We start from the raw sequence: 25,664 nt of genomic DNA, 5'->3' as shown, positions 1-25,664 counted from the left end.
AGCAGTGGCGGAGGAAAATACTCGGGTGCCTGGGGCGGGGTGCCCAGCGGCGGGGTACACTGCAGGGCCTCGGGAGTCTGCCTGCCTCCTCCCACTCAGCCGCCCCACAGCTGGAGGGGTGGCACTGGGCGGACTGTTTGGGCAGCACGGAGCCTGCGTGCACCGAAGCCACCGCAGGTCCACCCAGGTCAAAGGCCTGGAAACGTTGCCTTATGAGGAACAGCTAAGGGAGCTGGGCATGTTTAGCCTGGAGAAGAGGAGGTTAAGGGGTGATATGATAGCCATGTTCAAATATATAAAAGGATGTCACATAGAGGAGGGAGAAAGGTTGTTTTCTGCTGCTCCAGAGAAGCGGACACGGAGCAATGGATCCAAACTACAAGAAAGAAGATTCCACCTAAACATTAGGAAGAACCTCCTGACAGTAAGAGCTGTTCGACAGTGGAATTTGCTGCCAATGAGTGTGGTGGAGTCTCCTTCTTTGGAGGTCTTTAAGCAGAGGCTTGACAACCATATGTCAGGAGTGCTCTGATGGTGTTTCCTGCTTGGCAGGGGGTTGGACTCGATGGCCCTTGTGGTCTCTTCCAACTCTATGATTCTATGATTCTATGATCTCTTCCAGGAGAGACGCATGGCTTGGGCACGCTGCAGGCCCCGCGGTGAGTGCCGCCCGGCATTTAGTCACCCACCTCAGTGGTGACACCTGGGGCAGACCGCGCCTACCGCACCCCCTTCCTCCGCCACTGCTTGGGAGGCCTGAGTTGACGAGAGCTTTCCCTCAATGATGCGATCCTAGCCCTCAGGAACGGCTCCAATCTCCAGACACGACAATAACCATCTCATCCTGATTACACCCACACCCACACACCTTTATTTTTGGTTAGTTTTTGTATTTTTAGCCATTCCCCCCCCTTCCTTTTCTCTTTAATTCCCTTCTCCATTTCTCTTTCTACTCTGCTTTCACTGACACCTCTTAATTATTGCCCCCTCATTTTTATTTTTAACTTTCATTTTTATTACCATTATTAAATATTTCCATACACCTTTTGTTTTTTACTGCACACACACGCTAGTACTGCTTTTTTTCTTCCTCCCCCCTCTGCTCCCCGGCCTAGCTATAAATGTATCCCGGCACATCTGTCCTCTTTTTTGCTCTTCAAAATATGGCAGCGCTAGAACACGCCTATACAGGACTTAAGGCGGAAGTGAGTTACTATCCAAACCAACATTTCCCTGAGGACAGGGAATGGATATAAGACCAGAGTCAGCCCGGATAATGTATGTCGTGCCTCCTGGCTTTCAAATAAACTCCTCCCACATTTCCAAAGCTAAGAGGGAGAAGTCTTGCCTTCTCTAGCGAATCCCACTTGCATGCGGACAGGGAGCTGACAGGACTGGAAGAAGAGGAGCAGCAAACAAGGAAAAGTAAGGTGATACTAGTGGCAACATAAGTAGAGCTGGAATTGGCAGGGGGAGAATCGCAGCATCTTTCCCCAGACTCATTGAGTCTGTATCTGCCAAATCCTCATTCTGTTGTACTTACAGCCCTAACAGGCTGCAGCTGGAGGAACGGGCAAGGTTCGTGTAAGCAGCTCTGCTGCTTGTACAGATGCTCGTGTTTCAAAGCCCTGTAGCCACAGGGGCTTCTCCAAGCCCATGGCATCTCTAGGCCTGAGTAGGGGTAGCCTAACCCTAATACCAAAAATGTGAGGGGAGTACAAGCCTTGCTCTGCTGTGGACTTTTTGAGGCACTTTCCTCCGTTTCTCACATTGAATGGAACTGATCTGCAGAAAAGACCTGAAAAGAAAAGAGACCGTTTTGTAACCTAAGAAATTTTTTAAATAAAAATTATTTTTTAAAGAAATGGTGCAGGACATGTTTGCAGTTGTGGGAAGCTAGCTCACTGGGAGCCTAGCCAGGCTGGGAATGCCAACTATCGCTGGTCGTTTTAGAGTCAGGAGGACAGGCTTTCCAAGAGGTGGGGAAACTTTGCATTCATGCTGTGAGTGTATGGTCCCGGTTTGCAAGGGTGTGTGTGAATGCTCACGGAGGCAAGGACGAGCTTTTTGGTTGTGAGTTGCGTCGGGGTTTGGAAAATCATTTAGCATGGGAGCCCAAGTTCCTTTTGGGGCATCTTTGGAGACTCATAACATACTGCATATAAAATGGCAAAGGAGATACACTTTCTTTTCTCTTCTCTGTATTTTTGCTTCCCCTTATTTTAGCCTTTTTTTCTATTTCATCTGTTTTAGATTTATTGGTTCCCAATGATTTCAAGTAGTCCTTGGGGTGGGGGAAAACAGAGAGGGGTGGGTGGTTCATGGGGAGTTTACACTGGTACACCAAATGAGTCATAATGGTGGGTGGGCATCACTGGGGCAAACGGAATATGCTGAAGTTGTGTTTTATTGTACTATTCTTTAATGAAATAAAGGGGGGAGGTGTTGATGATGATGATTATGATTTTAACTGGTTCTGAGGAAGGACCTATACAATTCCCCCTGTTCTAGGTGACCATGGTAAAAACAGTAGCAGTTATTGGAGCAGGAGTGAGTGGACTGGCATCCATCAAATGCTGCCTAGATGAAGGACTGGACCCCACCTGCTTTGAGAGGAGCGATGGCATTGGGGGACTGTGGCGGTTCACGGTGAGTGTGTATTCAGGGACAAATGTCCCATCTGTCCACTGAATGTGCTGGTCTTGTAGCTTGTTACATATTTCCCTCCTTATGACTGAAGCCTGCAATCCCAACCTATTTGGCTGGCCGGATCTGACCTGATGTGGTTTGGTATTAGATCTAATCACAAGACATGGGGAGCTGCAATCATGCTTAGAGATTTTGACTTGTAAAGGTAAAGGACCCCTGGACGGCTGAGTCCAGTCCAAGGAGACTATGGGGTTGTGCTGCTCAACTCGCTTTCAGGCCGAGGGAGCTGGCATTTGTCCACAGACAGCTTTCCGGGTCATGTGGACAACATGACTGAACTGCTTCTGGTGCAACGGAACACCATGGTGGAAAGCAGAGCACACGGAAACACTGTTTACCTTCCCGTCGCAGTGGTACCTATTTATCTACTTGCACTGGTGTGCTTTCGAACTGCTAGGTTGGCAGAAGCTGAGACAGAGCAATGGGAGCTCACCTCATCATGCAGATCCAAACCGCCGACCTTCTGATCGGCAAGGCCAAGAGGCTCAGTGGTTTAGACCACAGCGCCACAGATATCTAGTTGTAAAAATGTGTCAGCTTGATTGATTGATAAAAGATGTGAACCTGTTTTACAACTCATTTTGTTGGAAAGGTGCATTTGACTTCCAAAAATTAATTTGGGGAGATGAACATGGAGGAACCCACGGAAGAAACTTCTTAAGTGTTGCTTGTTCTGTTATTATGAGTTATTTTGCCATCTATTGTGCTATGCGCCAGATTCATCGGACAATTTTTGGTGGGGATTAAAAAGGCACAAGGAGTCACTTTAGTCTGCAAACACAAGAAACCTTTGCTGCGGTTCAGCAGTTCAGCAGAGGGTAAAATGCATAACTGGCCGGGCATCAACTGAGAACAGTTAATAAGTTCAGGGAATTTCATAGCATTGCCAATGTGACTATTGCCCTCAAGGCTGGTTGTTGCAAAACCCGGAATAACCTTTATTGCTTCTAATCATGTGGTTTTAAGGCATTTTCCAGTTTAAGAGAGGCAGCGCTTCTCATGATGAACATACATCTTTCTTTTACAGACCGTTGAAACCCCTGCAAAACTTGTTTAGCATGGAAGAAAGTGGGATTGGTATACAAGCAATAATCTTTCTTTCAAACTGCCTCCAACTTTCTGAAAACAACTGTTGCCTCTCTCCACCTGAAATAGGCCTAGGTCTCCATTTTAAACCTGTGCCAGGGGTCCAGGCTGCAGGACCCCCAGTATACAAAAAGTCCCTGCTCATAGAAAGCTAGTATGTCAGGGAGAAGACTCGGTGGGACCTCTTCTTCCTAGCAGTTTTCTATGTGAATGGGATTTTAGCAGCAGAGAACTATTCACTCATGTGGGCCCAACCTGCCATCTAAAGTGGAATGGTTTGCAATAAAAGTTGACCGTCTCAGTATGACCAGAGTCATTCCACAAATTCTTATAAGCAAGCATTTTGAGCAGCTGTTTTGTGAACTGTTTCTAAAATGTACCCTTCCATTTCAATAGCAAAAGAGTAAAAGATGATATTTATAGGTTAGGTATTGTGATGTGTTAAACATACTTCTCTATCCTCCATGGAGTCAAATAGTGGCAACAGGGAGATGAAGTCCTAGGCCATACTAACAAAATAAAATAAAAAAGACAAATCATCGGGTCCAGTTGGCATCCACCCAAGAGTTGTGAAAGAAGTCAGATGTGAAATGGTTGATCTTCTAACAAGATTAAGTAACTTGTCCCTAAGATTAACCTTCACATACTAGAAATTGAAAAGTGTCCAATATATCAATATAACAACCAATTTATTTATTCTTTAAGTGAATCCAGGGGTTCAGTTGCCCAGAGTGGCTGGGGCAACCCAGTCAGATGGGTGGCTAATACTATTACTATTATTGGAGGCCTGTTTGTTTAAAGTATGTTCATAAGGTAAAGGTAAAGGTCCAGTCGTGGCCGACTCTGGGATTGCGGCGCTCATCTCGCTTTATTGGCCGAGGGAGCCGGCGTACAGCTTTCGGCTCATGTGGCCAGCATGACTAAGCCGCTTCTGGCGAACCAGAGCTGCGCACAGAAACGCCGTTTACCTTCCCACCGGAGCGGTACCTATTTATCTACTTGCACTTTGACGTGTTTTTGAACTGCTAGGTTGGCAGGAGCAGGGACCGAGCAACGGGAGCTCACCCCATCGTGGGGATTCGAACCACCGACCTTCAGATCAGTAATCCTAGGCTCTGTGGTTTAACCCACAGCATGGTTCCCTCCAATTCTATGATTCTGCATTGGGTTTCCTCAGAATGAGGGACAGTGGATAATAATAATAATAATAATAATAATAATAATAATAATAATAATAATAATTTATTTATATCCCGCCCTCCCCAGCCAAAGCCGGGCTCAGAGTGGCTAACAACAGTAAAAATAGCACAATTTACATAAAATCACAGTCAATTAATTGAAATACATTCTAAAATCAGTTCAGAATCAAATTAATGGCTAGAGTTTATAAAGATTACAGGAGGAGAGAGGGGGTCAGGCTGTGGCTTGGCCAAAGGCCTGGTGGACCAGCTCTGTCTTTCAGGCCCTGCAGAAAGATGTCAAGTCCCACAGGGCCCTAGTCTCTTGTGACAGAGCGTTCCACCAAGTCGGGGCCAGTACTGAAAAGGCCCTGGCTGTGGTTGAGGCCAGCCTAACCTCCCTGTGGTCTGGGATCTCCAAGATGTTTTTATTTGAAGACCGTAAGGTCCTCTGTGGGACATACCAGGAGAGGCGGTCCCGTAGGTACGAGGGTCCTAGGCGTCTTTGTGGTGTCTTTAGGATATATGGTGTATTTATGCATATATAAAACTTGAGTCTGCGATGGAGGGGTTCACAGCCTTGACAACTCAAAGGGGTCCTGTTTCTCCCATAGCCACAGCCTTGGATTCAAACAGAAATCAGACATTGCTCTGGCCCTCTCTATCCTACAGGTCACATTCCAGCCAACTCTCAACTCTGCCTCAAACTCTGCCTTTCTTTTCATACTAACTCTGTTGTTTTTTTTAAAATAATATTTATTGAGGTTTTAAGGGGTACAAAAAGAAAAAGTAAAAAACATCATTTTAAACAGAAAACAATACAACACATCACAATAGGTAAAGAAAAAAGGATAAAATACAAAGGGAAAAAAACAGAAAAATAAAATCCATTAAACAATAAAGAAAAAACAAAGAAAAATACAACAAATCTTCCCATTACTTATCTTTCATTAGCTTATTTCCTTGACCTCCTCACACCTCCCTTTTTTGTATTCTAGATTGATTATCTATTTCAGCAAATCCTTTCCATCTTTTCAAATTTTAGTCCTGTAATTTATCTTAGTATAATGTAGCTTTACTTTCCCTCCTTTCACCAGTTAACAGTCAGTTTTTCCCAAATCCTTTATATCCTTCCTGCTAAAGTCACATAACATCATTCCAACATCCTTCTAACATTCATTAATTTTACAATGTTTCTGTAAATAGTCTTTAAATTTCTTCCAATCTTCCTCCACCGACTCTTCTCCCTGGTCTCGGATTCTGCCAGTCATTTCCGCCAGTTCCATGTAGTCCATCACCTTCATCTGCCATTCTTCCAAAGTGGGTAAATCTTGTGTCTCTTTTCATACTAACTCTGAGTTGAGCGAGGATTCCCTCCCATTCGCTGTCTGGTGCAGAGCCCCCTCTCTTTCACTTTACTAACGGTTGTCATGTTTTTGTTTTTGTTTTCTTCTCCTAATGACCCATCACCCCAGGTGGGTTCCTGAACACAGGAAGCTGGGTTAGGAATCTGGCATCCAGTTTAAAAAGGTAAAGGGACCCCTGACCATTAGGTCCAGTCGTGACCGACTCTGGGGTTGCGGCGCTCATCTCGCTTTATTGGCCGAGGGAGCCGGCGTTTGTCCACAGACAGCTTCCGGGTCATGTGGCCAGCATGACTAAGCAGCTTCTGGCGAACCAGAGCAGCGCATGGAAATGCCGTTTACCTTCCTGCCAGAGCAGTACCTATTTATCTACTTGCGCTTTGACGTGCTTTCAAACTGCTCGGTTGGCAGGAGCAGGGACTGAGCAACGGGAGCTCACCCCGTCGTGGGGATTCGAACCGCCGACCTTCTGATTGGCAAGTCCTAGGCTCTGTGGTTTAACCCACAGCGCCACCCACGTCCCGGCATCTGGTTTAACCCCCACCAAATTCTAACACCCGCTTGAGCTAGGAATTTAAGGGAGCCTGGCACCCATACTCCTTTTAAAGCAGAAATAAAATAAAATAAAAAGCAAAATGTGCTCTGGCTGCTGTGAGGATTCCCAGAGAGGCCACAAAAATCACATAAGCCTCTTTACCTGCTAATTAGAGTGTAGTTAAGAAGCAGTCGAGAAGCACCTGGGTTTCTCCTTTTTCCTTGCTTGTGAATAGACTGCTTTTTTTTGTCTGTTATATAACCATTCTTAACTATTTACAGAAGAGTAATCCGAGAAAAGAGAACACGGAAAAACTGCCTGCCTAGACAATAGTTTGCCTTAATCTTTAGATTGCTTCCAAAGTGGCAATTGCCTTAATGCCACTAAAATGTCTTTAATTTATTTTTAATTTAATTTTTATTTGAGTCCCCTTCCTTCTGCCCCACCCAGCCCACCATGAGAACGTGGGGAAGTCCTCAGACAGAAGTGTGCTTGGGTAGCCTGCAGTTTCATGTAAGATTTCCACACTGGGGCACTGATCCAAAGCTGGCGTTAGAACAGCCATAGAAAAGGATCGTCTTGAATCCTCCTGCACATAAAGAAATGCCATTAGCTCTTCCTGGGACTAGAGATGGACAGTCATCCTGTTGCTCAACTTTGTAAGCATTGAAAGCGACGTCATCAAGGCTTGAGCTGTTTGCACTAGAGCCTTGTTGTGGGGGAAGGTAAAGCTGGGGTCAGCAGTTGCATGGCCGTGACCCTGCTTGCAAACATTTTTACAGGGCGTGTAGCTCTAGCGTGGATCAATGCAGTTCCTCTGCCAGGGACATTTAACTCACTCAGGTCCTGGCAGATGTGAGGAGGAACCCTCTGCCTGCTTCAGAATGAGCAGGGTGGATTTGATTTAAATCAAATCTATTTAAATCACTAGTCAGTAAGACTTGATTTAAATCATCATTATTATTATTTTACAGAAAGACTCATTCTTGCTGGTATAATCTTAATATTTACAACCAGATGAAGGTTTCATTTTTGGAATAATAAATTTTCAGAGTAGTTTTTACAGTTATATCAAAAATTACTGATTTGGTTATACTATTAGAAATACATTGACAGATACTTATGAAATTATTGTGAGGTTTAATAAGTTCACTGAGTTCACTGTTTATATTTGGACAACTTTTCTGCTCTACTTTAGTGGAAGGAGAAAAATAATCATTTCCTTAATAACAATTTAAACAATTTATTTAACTGAAACAGTAACATTATAGCATACGTATCCATGTTTGTTAACTGATATGGTTAAACTATTTTTTTAAAAAACAAAACAAAACAAAAGCCTTAGACTGAGTTTTAGCACACATGAAAAACTTAAACCAAATCCTTATTTCCTGATGAATAGCCTTTGGAATATAATGTAACTTAAATGGAAAACTATCTTTAGAAAGATTTTCCCTCCAAAAGTATTTTATTTTAAAAATCCGATTCAAATGAAAGAAATCCGATTTTTTTAAAAAAAATCCAATTTAAATAAAAAAATCTGATTTTTTTAAAAAAATCATTGATTTTTATCCACCCTGCTTGTAAGTGTACTGACCGCCCCTTCTAACACCACCACAAGAGAACTCCCCCCCCCCCAGTTTATGAACCAAAGTATGACAATATATGGCTTAGGATTTCCAAATTCTTCAAACTGAGTTACTCCTACATATAGTAGCATAGGCCCTTTGGTTTCACTGGAACCCCCCAATGCTGCAGCACTGCATACGATCTCTCTAGAGAGGTTCACATAACATGTTGAAAGCACATGTGAGTGGGTTGTCTCAACCGTTCCTCCTTCCTGTGGCCAAGAGTCCCTGCCTCACATGCATGCATGCAAACAAACAAACAAATGATGGAAACATGTAGGGCTCCCCTACATCAGATACAGACAAGCTAGCAGCATGATGTGAAACTACAACTAATCCAGAATGCGGCAGCTAGACTGGTGACTGGGAGCAGCTGCCGAGACCACATAACACCAGTCTTGAAAGATCTACGTTGGCTCCCAGTACGTTTCCAAGCACAATTCAAAGTGTTGGTGCTGACCTTGAAAGCCCTAAATGGCCTCGGCTCAGTATACCTGAAGGCGCCTCTCCACCCCCATTTTTCAGCCCGGACACTGAGGTCCAGCGCCGAGGGCCTTCTGGCGGTTCCCTCACTGTGAGAAGCCAAGTTACAGGGAACCAGGCAGAGGGCCTTCTCGGTAGTGGCGCCCGCCCTGTGGAACGCCCTCCCACCAGATGTCAAAGAGAAGAACAACTACCAGATTTTTAGAAGACATCCGAAAGCAGCCCTGTTTAGGGAAGCTTTTAATGCTTAACAGACCACTGTATTTTAATATTTTGTTGGAAGCCGCCCAGAGTGGCTGGGGAAGCCCAGCCAGATAGGCGGGGTATATTATTATTATTATTATTATTATTATTATTATTAGCACACAGGGGGAGCAGGAGGTTGTGCCTGCTGTTCCCACACCTGACTTGACCAATGTGCATCCCCTTTGTATGCTCAGAATGTACGCCAGCTGGGCATGTGTAGGCTCTCTACATACAATCTGGGACTTCCCAAAAAGCAAGGTGTCCACTTGCATTGGGCACTTACGGAAAAATTGATGGAAAGTGTAATGTAATCCCAACCGTTCACCGCTGATCTGTTCTGGACTTTTGAAAGGAGGTAGGCAGCATAGAATATTAGAATCATAGAATTGTAGAGTTGGAAGGAACCCAAGAGTCCTCTAGTCCAACCGTCACAATGCGGGAATCTCAAGTACATCATACATGACAGATGGCCATCCAACCTCTGCTAAAAACCTCCAAGGAAGAGAATCTACCACCTCTTCTGGGTGTCTTTTCTACTGTTGAACAGCTCTTACTGGAGAGCCAGTGTGGTGTAGTGATTAAGAGTGGTCGACTTGTAATCTGGTGAACTGGGTTCGCTTCCCCGCTCCTCCACATGCAGCTGCTGGGTGACCTTGGGCTAGTCACACTTCTCTGAAGTCTCTCAGCCTCACTCACCTCACAGAGTGTTTGTTGTGGGAGAGGAAGGGAAAGGAGATTGTTAGCTGCTTTGAGACTCCTTAGGGTAGTGATAAAGTGCGATATCAAATACAAACTCTTCTTCTTTTTCCTGTCAGAAAGTTGTTCCTGATGTTTAGTCGGAATCTCCTATCTTGTAACTTGAAGCCATTGGTCTTACCCACTGGAGGAGGAGAAAACAAGCTTGCTCCATCTAAAGGACAACGCTTTAGATATTTGACGATGGCTGTCATATCTCCTCTCAGTCTCCTGTTTCCCAGGCTAAACATACTCAACTTCCTTAGCTGTTCCTCATAAGGCTTGGTTTCCAGACCCTTGGTCATCTTGGTTGCCCTCCTCTGTACATGTTCCAGCTTGTCAACTTCCTTCTTAAATTGTGGTGCCCAGAATTGGACACAGTATTCCAGAGTGGCGCTGTGGTCTAAACCACTGAGCCTCAGGCTTGCCGATCGGAAGGTCGGCGATTCGAATCCCCGCAACGGGGTGAGCTCCCATTGCTTGGTCGAAGCTCCCTCCAACCTAGCAGTTCGAAAGCACGTCAAAGTGCAAGTAGATAAATAGGTACCGCTCTGGTGGGAAGGTAAACGGCGTTTCCATGCGCTGCTCTGGTTTCACCAGAAGCGGCTTAGTCATGCTGGCCACATGACCCGGAAAAACTGTCTGCAAACAAAAGCCAGCTCCCTCGTCCAGTAAAGCGAAATGAGCGCTGCAACCCCAGAGTTATTTGTGACTGGACTTAACTGTCAGGGGCCCTTTACCTTTACTTTATTCCAGGTGTGGTCTGACCAAGGCAGAACTGAGTGGTACTATTACTTCCCTTGATCTGGTCACTATACTTTATTTATATATATTTTCTATATTAAATTTGTGTATTGCTGTTCATCTGTAGATCTTAGGGTGGTTCACAACATCTGTTGATGCAGCCTAGAATAGCATTAGTACCTTCATCTTCTGGTGAGAAATCTACTGTATTGTATTGGAAGCAAAGCTGGGCATGTAACATCCCAGTTGCACGTTAAGTGTAAGGATTTTCACCTCCTGAAGCTGTGCTTATTTTCTGTTGTTCATGCTTTGTCTTTCCTTCTCCATTAGGAGTCTACAGAGGAAGGCAGAGCCAGTATTTATCACTCTGTGTTCACCAACTCTTGCAAAGAAATGATGTGCTTCCCAGACTTCCCTTTCCCAGAGGAATTTCCAAATTACATGCACAACTCCAAGCTTCAAGAATATATCCAGTTGTATGCCAAACACTTCGATCTTGTCAAATACATCAAGTTTAAGGTAAGAAATTGCAATCTAACTGATAGGAGATTGTGGGTATGCGTGGGGCTTGTGTGCCATGACAATTATTTGTGGATACAAGAATTAGCCCCAGCAGGGCAAATCATTTTGCAAGAGTGCAAACAGCTCCTCCAGAGCATATAAAAATGTCAGCATCCATGATCTGGGCTCTCTTCTCCAGGTCCAGGGTGCTGAAAAGCAGAGCTTGATGGGACAGCTGCTAAGGGCTTATCCACATGTAAGCTTTTTCTCTTTGCAAACACATGCTTTAAAACTCCATGTTGGAATATTATTTCTTTTTTCTTTTCTGCCCTGGAGCACATTAAAGCTGAAGCGCAACCAATGGCAATGTGGGATTTTCCACAGTTTGTCGTTTGCTCCAATTCAGCAGTAAAGAGCAGGTGTTTGTGGGGAGCTCTCCAGAGCAAAAAAAAAAAAGGAAAGGGAAAAGCACTTTTGGACATGGAGCTTTAAAGTGCAGGTTGTGCCTGGAAAGCATGGAGGAAATGGGGGATGTGAAACACAAGAGCAGTCAAGTACAACATTCCTAGAGTGAACATGTTTACACATGGAGATGAATGTTTGTCCAGGCAGCAGGTAAACTTCCTGTTTCCTTCTGGGCTGGCACAGACTTCCTCTGCATGTGACTAGAGGTGGGTGTGGCCTCACCTGTGCAGGTAAGGACAAAAGCGCAGGGCAGGGCAGCCATCTCTCTCTGTGTGTCTACTTTTGTCAAAGAAGCAACATCTGCTTGGCCAAAGATGCTCTCTTGGCCTCCAGCCAAGAGAGAACAAAGGGACTGTCTCCTTATGAGATAGTTTCCGGGTGTATGTTACTTTTCTAAGATAAGTCTGCCTTCTGGGATCCGATTGTGAACAGAATGTGAGTAAACTCTTTGTGTACTTTTATAGAAAACTGTGTTGTGTCTTATCTTTTATGAGGGAATAAGGGGAAAATACCAGAACAGTTATTATAGAGGCGTTAGTGAGCCTGAGCAAATGCATCCGCTATGAGTTTAAAAAGGGGAACGTTACTCTGCTAAATTGTGAACTTGTTTACACAAGTTGGAAAGGCTATAATCAAGCAATATATCCTCTCCTGCCTCCCTGAACATTCCAACAGGAAAGGCCTAAGCTGAGGTTAATTTAGAAGCAGCAGACCTACAGACAGGCAGCACCCAAATTAGAAATATCTGAAGATGGAAGCAATCTCTCTACAGGAAGCCGTGTTTACATGGTTCCAGAAGGTTCTGTGTGTGGAGGCAGGAAGAGCAAGTTCAGCCCATAATCCATCAGCATGGTTGCCATGGGCTAAACTTTTGTGTCTGTGTGCTCTTTTCCTCTGTCCTGCTGCTTTTGGCCTTTCTGCCAAAGGGGGGTTGCATTTTAGCTTGCGCAGGACTAGGAAGAGAGTGTGGATCCTGATGCAGGATTCTTTTGTCAAATCCCTTACTCCAATCAGGTGACATTTAGATAAGCCCTGCCTGACACAGCCCTTTCTGGTAAATCAGACCCTGGACTCACTACTTAATTATGTCTACCTTTCAAGCCTAAACCAGGCTGATACACTTTCTCAAACATTTCCTCAAAGACTCTTGTGAGTAAAATTAGGAAACGCCCGGATTACCCTGTTTCTGGCCAATGGGAAGTCGTAATAGAAAAGGATGGGAAGGTGGAATCAGTCGTATTTGATGCTGTTATGATTTGCTCCGGACATCATGTCTATCCGAATATTCCAACGAATAGCTTTCCGGGTAAGTGACAATACAAAATAAAAATAAAAATGATTAAACATAATGTGAGCTCCAGTTAACAAACTGCTGTGGTGTGAGAGGCCTCTATGCCTTTTACTATCTCTCAGTGGAGGACAGAGGTAAAGTCCAGTTGACTTCACGTTGACTTCAGGCATTGTTGAAGGTTCCTCTGGGCTAAGGGTGAGGCAAATGAAGTGGTTACTTCATGCAGCACATTCAGGGGGGTCAGTTTCGTTTGTTACTATATTTTACCACAGCAATGGCACTGTTTCAGATTTCCCACCTCAAGTGCCCAAATGTCCAAGTCTGGCTACACACCCATCGCCACCGCAAGAAAATGGAAAGAGTGTCTGCTCTAGGCTGTATTTGTTTCGCTCTTGTCACTGAGAAGGATTCAAGTTAGGCTAATGACAAGGGCGAAACAAACAAATACAGCCTAGAGCAGGCATAGGCAAACTCCGGCCCTCCAGATGTTTGGGACTACAATTCCCATCATCCCTGACCACTGGTGCTGTTAGCTAGGGATGATGGGAATTGTAGCCCCAAACATCTGGAGGGCCGGAGTTTGCCTATGCCTGGCCTAGAGTTTATTACGAGATCACTTTGCAGGCTTTGAATAATTGTCTGAGGACTTGTGAAATTAACAGTTGTGCTACCAAAGTCATCAAGAGCCCAGATGATAAAGTCTTGCAGTTCACAGTGCCTTAATGCCAACAAGATCCATTTGTAAGTCTTTGTTTGTTTAAAACATTTATTCGTTTTCCACTTTTCTGCGCAGGGATAGAGAAGTTCAAGGGCAGAGTTTTCCATAGCCGGGATTACAAGGGACCCGAAAAGTTCAAGGGGAAGAAAGTCCTGGTGATTGGCCTTGGGAATTCCGGCTGTGACATTGCTGTGGAGCTGAGTGCCACAGCCTCGCAGGTACCTTCTCCCACGGCGCTTGGGAGGTCTCATTCTGCTTAATAATCGGCAGCCAAAGGGTAAGCACTTATAAGTCCCGTCGATTTCAGTGGGAGAAATATTAAGTGCCCCATTTGAGTCTAATGGACTTGGAAATGCTTAGGTTTTGGCTGCTGTGCAGGCGCTAGTTAGTGGGGTGGGGAATGTGGGGTTATGGAGAAGGGATGAATCCTATGTCTTGCATGCAGGACACTGGTGGTGCTGTGGTATAAACCACTGATCGGCTTGCTGATCAGAAGGTTGGTGGTTCGAATCCCCATGACGTGGTGAGCTCTTGTTGCTCTGTTCCAGCTCCTGCAAACCTAGAAGTTTGAAAGCACGCCAGTGCAAGTAGATAAATAGGTACCGCTGTGGTGGGAAGGTAAACGGCATTTCTGTGTGCTCTGGTTTCTGTCACGGTGTCCCGTTGCACCAGAAGCAGTTAAGTCATGCTGGCCACATCACCTGGAAAGCTGTCTGCAGACAAACGCCAGCTCCCTTGGCCTGAAAGTGAGATGAGCACTGCAATCCCATAGTCGCCTTTGACTGGACTTAACTGTCCAGGGGTCCTTTACCTTTTTTACCTATGCAGCTACATAAGGTCTGGAGTGCAATCCCCATCACCTGCAGTTTTAAGAGATCTCAAGAAGCACTGGAAAGATTGGGGCAAAGTAGGCAATACAGTGCTTACCGATACATATGCTTCAGGTTACATACGCTTCAGGTTACAGACTCCGCTAACTCAGAAATAGTACCTTGGGTTAAGAACTTTGCTTCAGGATGAGAACAGAAATCACACGGTGGTGGTGGCAGAAGGAGGCCCCATTAGCTAATGTGGTAAAAGGTAAAGGTAAAGGGACCCCTGACCATTAGGTCCAGGCGTGACCGACTCTGGGGTTGCGGTGCTCATCTCACTTTATTGGCCGAGGGAGCCGGCGTACAGCTTCTGGGTCATGTGGCCAGCATGACTAAGCCACTTCTGGCGAACCAGAGCAGCGCACGGAAACGCCGTTTACCTTCCCGCCGGAGCAGTACCTATTTATCTACTTGCACTTTGACGTGCTTTTGAACTGCTAGGTTGGCAGGAGCAGGGACCGGACAACGGGAGCTCACCCCGTCGCGGGGATTCAAACCGCCGACCTTCTGATTGGCAAGTCCTAGGCCCTGTGGTTTAACCCACAGCGCCACCCGCGTCCCGAGCTAATGTGGTACCTCAGGTTAAAAACAGTTTCAGGTTAAGAATGGACCTCCGGAACAAATTAAGTACTTAACCCAAGGTACCACTGTACTGGGTTTGCTTTGGCTCAAGGTAAGGCAGTTCCTTATTCCCTGTCAGGCTGAAAGGTTATAAATTCATGCTGAAACAAATGTTGAGAACAGAGATGGGAAACTCGTGGTGCTCTAGATGCCGTTGCACTTCCAACCCCCCTTGGCCCTAGTCAACATGGCCAATGGCCAGCAATGATCAAAGCTGTAGAGCGAGATGATCTGAAAAGCCACAGGTTCCACATCCCAGATTCCTGAACGGAAGCTTGTACCCAGTGTAGCATCCTATCAGGTTTTACTTTTGAGCCATGGGCCTTTCCTCCCCTCTCCAAGTCTGCTCCGGAGGGTAGGGGAAGATGCAGAAGAGTTTTAGCAGGTGCTCAAATGAAGGGCATATTTGCACTACAGAACTGTAGAGCAGGTGAGGGAATAGACGCGGGTGGCGCTGTGGGTTAAACCACAGAGCCTAGGACTTGCCGATCAGAAGGTTGGTGGTTCGAATCCCCACGATGGGGTGAGCTCCCGTTGCTCGGTCCCTGTTCCTGCCAACCTAGCAGTTCGAAAGCATATCAAAGTACAAGTAGATAAATAGGTACCACTCTGGCGGGAAGGTAAACGGCGTTTCCGTGTGCTGCTCTGGTTCACCAGAAGCGGTTTAGTCATGCTGGCCACATGACCCGGAAGCTGTACGCCGGCTCCCTCGGCCAATAAAGTGAGATGAGCACCGCAACCCCAGAGTCGGTCACGACTGGACCTAATGGTCAGGGGTCCCTTTACCTTTATAGGAAGGAACTTGGGAAACTATCTTATATCAGGTCAGACTATGTGTGTCTAGCCCAATATTGCCTACTGAGTTAGCCAGCCTGATGCCATTCAGACACTGTTGGACTAAATCCCCACGATTCCCGACCACTGTCCATGATGGTTAGACCCAGAGGGGAGTTGGAGTCCCAAAACAACTGGATTTTCCATGTGTGGCTTATACCACCATCTGTCTCTTGAAACGGGTAAAATATGTTCATGCTAGAACACTGAAATAGAATAGTCTTTGGAGACTTCTGCTGCAATCATTTTGCAATCTTTGGGCACACTTTACCAGGACGCAATCATCTGAGCTTGCTCATGAGCAAGCTCCGTTGAATGGAGTGGGAAAGAAGTTACACAAGAATGATGTTTGGTAACATGAGCCTCTTTCGTGTGTGTCTCTTGCCTTGTCTATTACCTGTTTTTAAAGGTTTATCTCAGCTCTCGAAGTGGCTCCTGGGTCATGAGTCGTGTTTGGGACAACGGCTATCCCTGGGACATGGTGGTCATCAGTCGCTTTGAAACCTTCCTCAGGAACACCCTCCCAACAGCCATCAGTGACTGGTTGTATGTGAAGCAAATGAACAGATGGTTCAAACATGAGAATTATGGCCTGATGCCACTTAATAGGTAATATTGGAAACTAAATAATAATAATAATAATAATAATAATAATAATAATAATAATGTATTATTTATACCCCGCCCATCTGGCTGGGCCTCCCCAGCCACTCTGGGCGGCTTCCATAGAAACCAAAAATACAGTAAAATATCACACGTTAAAAACTTCCCTGAACAGGGCTGCCTTAAGATGTCTTCTGAATGTCAGGTAGTTGTTTATTGGTTTGACATCTGCTGGAAGGGCGTTCCACAGGGCGGGCGCCACTACCGAGAAGGCTCTCTGCCTGGTTCCCTGTAGCTTTGCTTCTCGCAATGAGGGAACCGCCAGAAGGCCCTCGGCGCTGGACCTCAGCGTCCGGGCAGAATGATGGGGGTGGAGACGCTCCTTCAGGTATACTGGACCGAGGCCGTTTAGGGCTTTAAAGGTCAGCACCAACACTTTGAATTGTGCTTGGAAACGTACTGGGAGCCAATGTAGGTATTTCAAGACTGGTGTTATATGGTCTCGGTGGCCGCCCCCAGTCACCAGTCTAGCTGCCGCATTCTGGATTAGTTGTAGTTTCCGAGTCACCTTCAAAGGTAGCCCCACGTAGAGTGCATTGCAGTAGTCCAAGCGGGAGATAACCAGAGCATGCACCACTCTGGCGAGACAGTCCGCAGGCAGATAGGGTCTCAGCCTACGTACCAGATGGAGCTGGTAAACAGCTGCCCTGGACACAGATTTGACCTGTGCCTCCATGGACAGCTGTGAGTCCAAAATGACTCCCAGGCTGCGCACCTGGTCCTTCAGGGGCACAGTTACCCCAAAGAGGTTGTAGGTTGATTAGCTTTAAAAACACAAACAATTTGGAGCCAAACCCCATGTTGGTGGGCAAATGAAATGACCTGGAGCATTTGAATGCCGCTTTTGAACATGCAAAGCACTTCACATACAGGATGTTGTGATAATCTCTTTACAACAACCCTGCAAAGCAGAATCGTATTAAACCAGAGCAGCTAATTACCCGCAGCTTTGTGGCTGTGTGTCCCTGAGGGATGTCTTCTAAAGGAGGTGTTTGTAGCTTCAGGTTGAGTGAAGGAACTGGAAGAGGTGGGGGAAACTTTCTTTGCCACCCATTGTTTTGTTCAGAATCTTCCCCCAGCTACTTCCCTTCCTGAGAGATACTTTAATCTGTTTCTTTTCATCCATCAAAGAGAAAGGCAGCTGAGAAGAGGGGTTTTTGAGGAACGTGGCTTATCTGATCTGTAACTTTTTCTCTGAAGTGCATTGGTCGTGCCCAACAATGAGGCACAGTGGAGTCTGTAGTGTCTTTATGATATATGGCTTATTTACACACACACATATATATACAGCTTGCATCTAGTTGGAGACAGTGCAACACATTCACATGCCAAGAGGGTCCTATTCCTCCCACTGCTGTAGCCTCAGATTCCAAGAGACTCCAAACATCATAAAACAGACTGCAAAAGCGACACCCTTTTTCCCTGTTCACTTACCTCATCCCCCACTGCAATTCTGTCCATCCATCCATCCCGAAACTCTGGCCTTTTGTCTCTGCTAACTATCTCTCACCTCAGGGAAGGGCTTTCCCATTTTCTGCCTGGCCCAGGGAGTCTCTATTAATGGCATTCTTAATGGGTTAATGCAGGCTTCCTCAACCTCAGCCCTCCAGATATTTTGGGACTACAATTCCCATCATCCCTTACCACTGGTCCTGCTAGCTAGGGATCATGGGAGTTGTAGGCCAAAAACATCTGGAGGGCCAAGGTTGAGGAAACCTGGGTTAATGGCTGAGTCATTCTGCTGTTTACCTCTTGTTATTTTTAGGGGAGATTTGCCCCCCCACCCCTTATAACAGTACATTAATTAAAACTGCATTATAAGTGCAAAACTGCAGCAGCAGATGATTGGTGCAGAAAAAGATGTACCCATAAGAGAACAACTCAGCAAAGTTGATGTATTTTGTGCCGTTAAAAACTTTTGATGCCCAGAGGCCGCTTTGACTCTGGCTGGAGGCTTGTCACCTGAATTCTGGAAAACTTGTGAAATATACTCAGAGTTGCAAAGTGATTTCATGCTCTTTATTCAGCTCATAGTGGTGAGGAGGAATGAATGAAAGTCCCCTCAAGGTATCTGCTTTATATACATTTTTTACACAATGGGCTGCACATGATTGTCTAATTCCGGAATTCTACTGTAAGCCAATCAGGTTGTGGATTCACTTCTATCTGGAGCATGATTGGGTGGTTCCTGCCAACCAATCATACTGCTGCATTGTTCTAGGACCAATCAGACTGCTGCATTCTGAATCCTATTGTTCTAGGACCAATCAGACTGCTGCCTTTTGGATCCTATTGTTCTAGGACCAATCAGACTGCTGCAGTTTGGATCCTATTCAACTCAGTACATAACGACTTGATTACATAATCATTCAGTGAAAATAAAAATTATAAAGCAAGACAAAGGTCTGCTAAATGAGAAACCACGAAGGGACATGTGGGTGTGGAATCTAGGTTTTATGTTATGGGCAATTATAACCTTCATACCCTCTAGAAAAAATATAGTTGTTAACAAAACAATTATATAACGAAATATTCAGTCAATATTCTAGCCAAGAACATTTATGAGATCAAGCAACAAACACTTATCTTTTCCTGGAAAGACATTAAGAATTATTTTTCTTATGTAAATAGCCAAGTAAGAGGTGTGGCAGAACTGCAAAATATTTCAAATGCTCTTCTGAAGTGAATTTGATTTGTACAAGCTGTCAACTTTATACAAACTTTGAGATTAGAAGAGAATAGCCAGTGCTCACAGAAACTTCTAAAGAAGAAGAAAAATCATATTGGCCAGAACCCAACCAGGAAAACATACCCTACAAGCAATGTCTTAAGACTGACTTGCCAAATCCCAACAAACCAACATAGTTCAAATCAGCCACAAAACTCACTTCAATCCCCAACTGCTAGAGAACCACTGTTTTTGTTTTTCTCAGAACTTGTTTTGACCCTATGCAAAAATCCTGAGTGATTTTAGGAACGCTTTCTGGGTGGCTGGGACCTGCTCCAAGGTAATCCCAAATCAGAAGAGTAGTATTCTGCCACATTAGTTCTTGGGCCTTTTGCATGAGCCACAGCACAGATGTAGGAATAAACTGCAGCCAAATTGCAAAAGATACTTGATTTCTTCAGTACCTACCTACTCTCTGGATGAAAGAGAAATTTCCCAGGGTGCCATGAGGTCAGCTGCACTCCACTCCTTTCCACAACCACCAAGCACTCATTTCCAGGTCAGATGGCTTCTTAACCTGGGTTGGGGGAGAAGAGAGCCTGTCTGGATTATGCTTTTAAGCCCCTCTTTAAAAGTAAAAAGATCACTTTTTACTGGGAGAAGGAGAGCTTGCATGACGAGGCCCCGGACCCCCTAGCTCCCCCCAAAATAAATACACAATCACAAGTATATTGGTTAATGGAATGAATTAGGCCACAACTTTATGGGTTACAGATATGAGCAGTTTGGCTTAGGCAATTGGGTGAAGCAAGACTAAATCCTGACTCCTGCCTGACTGCAGGAAGTCTCCTAAGGGTCAACCACTGGAAGGGGGAGCCCTATGATGTACATCAATTGAGCACCCCCAGGTCACCGTTGGGGACGTGGCATGGCCCACGCCCAGGCTTTGGACAGGAACCACACCCCCGGATCCCTTTATTGGGATACCCTTAATGTGGAGGGGCAGACGGAGGAACAACAACGAATGGAGGCAAAAGGAGGCTGCTTCCCTGGCCGTGCCACAATTTATTTATTTTTTCAAATTCATTTTTATTAAATTTTCCACTTTAGCAATCCAATCAAATCACATTAAAAATTCCAAATTATACATATACATATCAAATAATCCTAATATTCTACCAAATTATAAATTTTTTAAAGAGGACTTCTCATGCTTCAAGTTCGGAGGGTTCTGATCATCTCATACTTCTACTGCTTTCATAGTCACTTCCGATGGTTCCTCTAATTCTTTGTGTTGCTAACCTTTCTTCTTTCAAAGCCTCTGAGTTGTTCCCACAAGTGAGTTAAAACAAGCAATGATGTGTTTCCGTGTGGATTTTATGTCCCGTGCCACAATTTAAACAGGCGTAGCCACGCCCCCAGGCAAACCCGATTGGCTGGCCGGGGGCGTGACACGGCCGGGGATCCCACTGATGTGGGCAGCATTCCTCCGCCCACTCCTGGGTCGCTGCGTGGACCGGGATTCCTGCCCGCAAAGCAGCCCCTCCCAAAAGGTGGAGCTGACTTCTGGGAGCACTAAAAGGCCATCTTCCATGGGACGACCGAGCAGCACAATGCCTGTCTCCCTTACAGTGGAAAATGTCACTTTCCAGGAGCTAGCCTACAGCCCTGGCTCTGGTTTCTCTTTCTCTCCTGTGTGGTGTAGTGGTTAAGAGCGGCGGACTCGTAATCTGGTGAACCGGGTTCGCTTCCTCGCTCCGCCACATGCAGCTGCTGGGTGACCTTCGGCCAGTCACACTTCTTTGAAGTCTCTCAGCCCCACTCACCTCACAGAGTGTTTGTTGTGGGGGAGGAAGGGAAAGGAGAATGTTAGCCGCTTTGAGACTCCTTCGGGTAGTGATAAAGCGGGATATCAAATCCAAACTACTACTCCTCCTCCTCCTCCTCCTCCTCCACCTCCTCTTCTTCTTCTCAGCCTCACTCACCTCACAGAGTGTTTGTTGTGGGGGAGGAAGGGAAAGGAGATTGTGAGCTGCTTTGAGACTCCTTAGGGTCTCCTTAGTGATAAAGTGGGATATCAAATCCTCCTCCTCCTCTTCTTCTTCTTCTCTCCCTACTCCAGAACCTCGCGCAAGGAGCCTGTCTTCAACGATGACCTCCCGAGCCGCATCGCATGTGGAACCGTGGTTGTTAAGCCAAATGTGAAGGAGTTCAGGGAAACGTCTGCGATATTTCAAGATGGCACTGCGCAGGAAGGCCTTGACTATGTCATTTTTGCAACGGGCTACAGCTTTGCCTACCCATTCATGGAGGACGAGTCCATCATCAAATGCAGGAATGACCAAGTCACCTTGTACAAAAGCATTGTCCCTCCTCTGCTGGAAAAACCCACCCTGGCGGTTATTGGCTTAGTCCAGTCGCTTGGGGCAGCTATCCCAACCGCAGACCTTCAGGCCCGGTGGGCCGTGAGAGTGTTTAAAGGTGAGCACGGCATCATGGCTAAGTAACGGACCTGTGAGCTGGAAGCCCCTGTTTCAAATCTCAATGCTTCCGTTAACATACTAGGTGGCAATAAACAAGCCACTGTCTCCCATTTTAATATGAACATAGGAAGCTGACTTAATCTGGAGATCCATGTTCAAGATCTCCCATGTTTATTTGGTTGCTTAAAGTTAAAAGTGGGGATGTGGGTGGTGCTGTGGGTTAAACCACAGAGCCTAGGACTTCCCAATCAGAAGGTCAGCGGTTCAAATCCCCATGACGGGGTGAGCTCCCATTGCTCGGTCCCTGCTCCTGCCAACCTAGCAGTTCGAAAGCACGTCAAAGTGCAAGTAGATAAATAGGTACCACTCCGGCGGGAAGGTAAACGGCGTTTCCGTGTGCTGCTCTGGTTCGCCAGAAGCGGCTTAGTCATGCCGGCCACATGACCCGGAAGCTGTACGCTGGCTCCCTCGGCCAATAAAGCGAGATGAGCGCTGCAACCTCAGAGTCGGTCACGACTGGACCTAATGGTCAGGGGTCCCTTTACCTTTACCTAAAGTTAAAAGTAGCCACCAAACAAATTTGGGCATGCAGCACTGAGAAGGGACTTTTAACAGTCCCCCCCTGCATTTAACTCCCCCTCCCTTCAAAAAAATAGACTGGTGGTCTGATTCAGTATAAGGCTGCTTCCTATGTTCCAGTAACCTATTATGCGTCTTCACCTGGGTATTCCAGATTGCATGCACATTGGTGTGTTTTTGTGCATAAGTTTGTTTGTATTTGGGAAAGTGAGTTTCAAGGGACATAGGGGATCATTAGTTCTTTCTTATTTTTCAGGTTTATGTAAGCTGCCTCCACAGAGCAGCATGATGGATGACATAGATGAGAAAATGGGGAAAAAGCTCAAATGGTGAGTTTTAAGTACACATATTAGATTTTTGTTTGTTTGTTTTTAGTTTTCTGCTCACCTGGGAGGAAACTCCTCTATCTCCCTGCATTTTAAAGGATTCTTTGATTTCCTGCAATAAGGTGGTTTGAGGATTCTATGCTAAAATTTACAATATGCTTCAATCGGTCCGTCGTCCACATGTATATATGCTACAGTTGCCTCAGCTGGTCCTCCATGCAGATCACAAAAAACGTTCTTGGAAATATTGAAAGCATCAACCCTGAAGGACCAGCTGTTCCTATATGAAGCTGCCTTCTTAGGTCACTATCTGTCCCAACTCTATGCGAGGTGAAGGGCTCACCCACACCAGTCCCACTGCTTTCCCCTGGCGAAAACTGCTCTTTAGAGCTCAGTCGGAGCAAACGGCAATTGGGGTTTTCCGCAGACTGACTTGCTCCAATTGAGCTTTAAAGAGCGGGTTTTCATGGGGAAAGCTCCGGAGCAAAAAAGAAAAGGGTTCTTAGACATGGAACTTTAAATTGTTGGCCTTGCCTGGAAAGAGCAGAGGAAGGGAAAGTATGGAGAAGCCCTCAGCAGCCACAAAGGAGAGGAACTTTTCAACAGTGGCCCCTGTGTTGTGGAGCTCCATAACCCCAGGTAACAGAGCTTTTGAAGGGGATGAGGGATAATCACTGTTGTCGAGTGTTTTAGGCTGCTGCTGTGTTTTTACAATTAATACGTTTTTTGGTTTTGTAGGCTTTTATGCTTTAATTTAGCTATGTTGGATTTTTGCCTCAGTCACAAACTCTACTCCATTGCATCATTGGTATCCATGGCCAATCAGAAAATTATGGAAAATTTATCTCCTAAATGATTTTGCATGCACATGTCAGAAGAGCTAGCCAATTCCCACTAGACACAGAGTTCTTTCAATGAGCTTCACTTCTTATTCAGAAGCAAAGGACTTGGTTCATTGCAGGGTGTGTAAAATCCCAGACGTTCTAGATGGCACAATTTAGCCACATAGGAATAAAGTTTCCTGACAGTTTTCTTCTGCCTTTTTCCTGCTCTGCTTGAAATACATCTACCAAATGTCCCCTTTCCTTTCCTTTCAGGTACGGCCAGAGCGATACCATACAAACAGATTACGTTGTCTACATGGACGAACTCGCCTCCAGTATCGGTGTGAAACCCAACATTCCAGTCCTCTTCCTGACAGATCCCAAGTTGGCTCTGCAGGTTTATTTTGGCCCCTGCAGTCCATATCAGTTTCGTTTGTCGGGACCAGGGAAGTGGGACGGAGCCAGAGACGCCATCTTGACGCAGTGGGACCGAACGCTGAAGGCCACAAGAACCCGTGCCGTGAAGGGCGACCAGAATTCTTTCCCGCTCTTTTCTATGCTCAAAATACTCGCCCTTCCCCTTCTCCTTCTTGCCATTTTCATGATGTTCAACTGAGCGACCTCAGAATGACAGAATGCAGTGTGGTTTTTATTGAAAAAGCCGCATTTTTATTGAATATGTAAACTTTTTCATGCAAGGGGGGGGGACCCAAAGCAAATAGCATGCATAAACATAAGTGAAGGATGATAGGGGAGATACATAAATCAGTGCGCATGATGTTAAACATGAAGCCACATAGAAAAGGCGGGAAAGAAGGACTGACAACAGTAATATTAGTAATAATAATAGTATTAGTAGTAATAAATAAGGCATCCCTCCCACCTCCCCACAGCCTTACTTGTCAACTACCTTTTTCCCTGCTCAAAACATTCCTAGCTGGTCTGAGGAGAAAAGGATTTGGGGACAGAAGCTGCTCAAAGGTAAATAATAGATGCGGAGTCTGTATTCTCCATTATTTTACACTTATTCTCATTCTCATGTATGCGAGCTGGAGGGACAGCTCTCAGCTGAACTGATACAAGCAACTCCCCATTTTACGCAATTTCGCACACATACTCAAAATACTTTTGCCATCTTTCACTGTAGTCTTTCTCTGTTCAAGCCTTGTTCCTCTCTGGTACCGACACATAACTTGTCAGAAAAGAGGCAGCATCTTAGATTTATAGCAGGTATAAAATATCAGCATGCCACAGAGAACAAACATGAACTATTACATCCTTTTGGGGTTGCCAGCTTTCCATTCCGTATGGGCTGAACATCCTGTCTCCATTTGGAGAACTATTTGTCCCTTGTGAAAGAGATATTTTCAGGAGTTGGGAAGGGCAAATTTTAAGAATTTGAGGAGAAAGGTTCGTTCTTTGACCTACAAATGGCAGAGGTTATTCTACCACAGAAGAAGATGCAGCCTTGGCACAACTTCAAGCAGCTGCGCGGGTGCTCCAGCCACATTTCTGGGGCAGAATTCCCCTTGGAGTGGCACCACAATATGCCATAGCATAATTCCCAGGGGGTGGAGCTGCCCCCGAAACCAGCTCAACAATGTGGCCAGAGGAGTTGCCACAAAGTAGTGATAAGGCTTTTATGTAGCTAAACAAAAAAAGGGGGGGGGGCAGGACTCTCATCTACCCCAGATTTTAAAACACGTCCACCCGCTGCCCACAAATGCTTCAAATTTGCCCACTCATCTCCCAAGATCACTGTAATTCATGGAGGGCATATTCTCTCCACCCTAAAAACTAACACAATAATGCTATGCCAAATAGCGTTTGGGGCCTGAATACTGCTACACAGCACACCAGTGTCAGAGCGTTCCAAGATTCGGGGGGTTTCAGGTGCACTTAAAAGGGTCTGAGTTTCATTTCGGACAGTGAGGCACAGTGGAGACTGGTGTCTTAATGGTATATACAGCATTCACATCCCAAGAGGGCCTGTTCTCTATAAGCACATCGTCGGATTCAAAGAGCAGCAGAAAGCCACACTCTGTCATGAAGTTGTAGCAAAGTTCTTGGGCAGACTCAAAAATACCAATAAATCACTGCTGGCATGGAAA

General features: G+C 45.6%; 1 protein-coding gene across 3 annotated transcripts; it reads left to right on the top strand.

Moving 5' to 3' along the window:
- The first annotated feature begins 1,146 nt into the window (after positions 1-1,146).
- On the top strand, positions 1,147-25,664 carry LOC310765938 (flavin-containing monooxygenase 3-like). Of its 3 annotated transcripts, none has more exons than XM_083621617.1 (9): positions 1,147-1,425; positions 2,512-2,649; positions 11,039-11,227; positions 12,818-12,980; positions 13,759-13,901; positions 16,420-16,619; positions 21,464-21,822; positions 22,660-22,732; positions 23,827-25,664. In XM_083621617.1, exons 2-9 carry the CDS (start codon positions 2,518-2,520, stop codon positions 24,167-24,169), a joined length of 1,602 nt encoding a protein of 533 aa, XP_083477743.1. In that variant the 5' UTR covers positions 1,147-1,425; positions 2,512-2,517; the 3' UTR covers positions 24,170-25,664. The 3 variants fall into 3 exon arrangements, with proteins under 3 accessions (XP_083477743.1, XP_083477744.1, XP_083477742.1); XM_083621618.1 differs by having other exon boundaries at positions 1,199-1,430; XM_083621616.1 differs by lacking the exon at positions 1,147-1,425 and adding an exon at positions 1,976-2,073.

This window comes from Podarcis filfolensis (assembly GCF_964270895.1).
Source record: "Podarcis filfolensis genome assembly, chromosome: 6".
Taxonomy (NCBI): Eukaryota; Metazoa; Chordata; class Lepidosauria; order Squamata; family Lacertidae; genus Podarcis; species Podarcis filfolensis.
Note: the sequence above shows the minus strand (reverse complement) of the source record. Positions and strands in the feature narration are given on the sequence as shown.

Bases quoted from the DNA above. Each gene is read 5' to 3' on its own strand.
- LOC310765938 (XM_083621616.1), top strand. From the start codon at position 2,041: ATGCTCACGGAGGCAAGGACGAGCTTTTTGGTT. The intron at 21,823-22,659 runs GTGAGCACGGCA...CTTATTTTTCAG, and splicing joins GGCCGTGAGAGTGTTTAAAG to GTTTATGTAAGCTGCCTCCA. The intron at 22,733-23,826 runs GTGAGTTTTAAG...CTTTCCTTTCAG, and splicing joins ATGGGGAAAAAGCTCAAATG to GTACGGCCAGAGCGATACCA.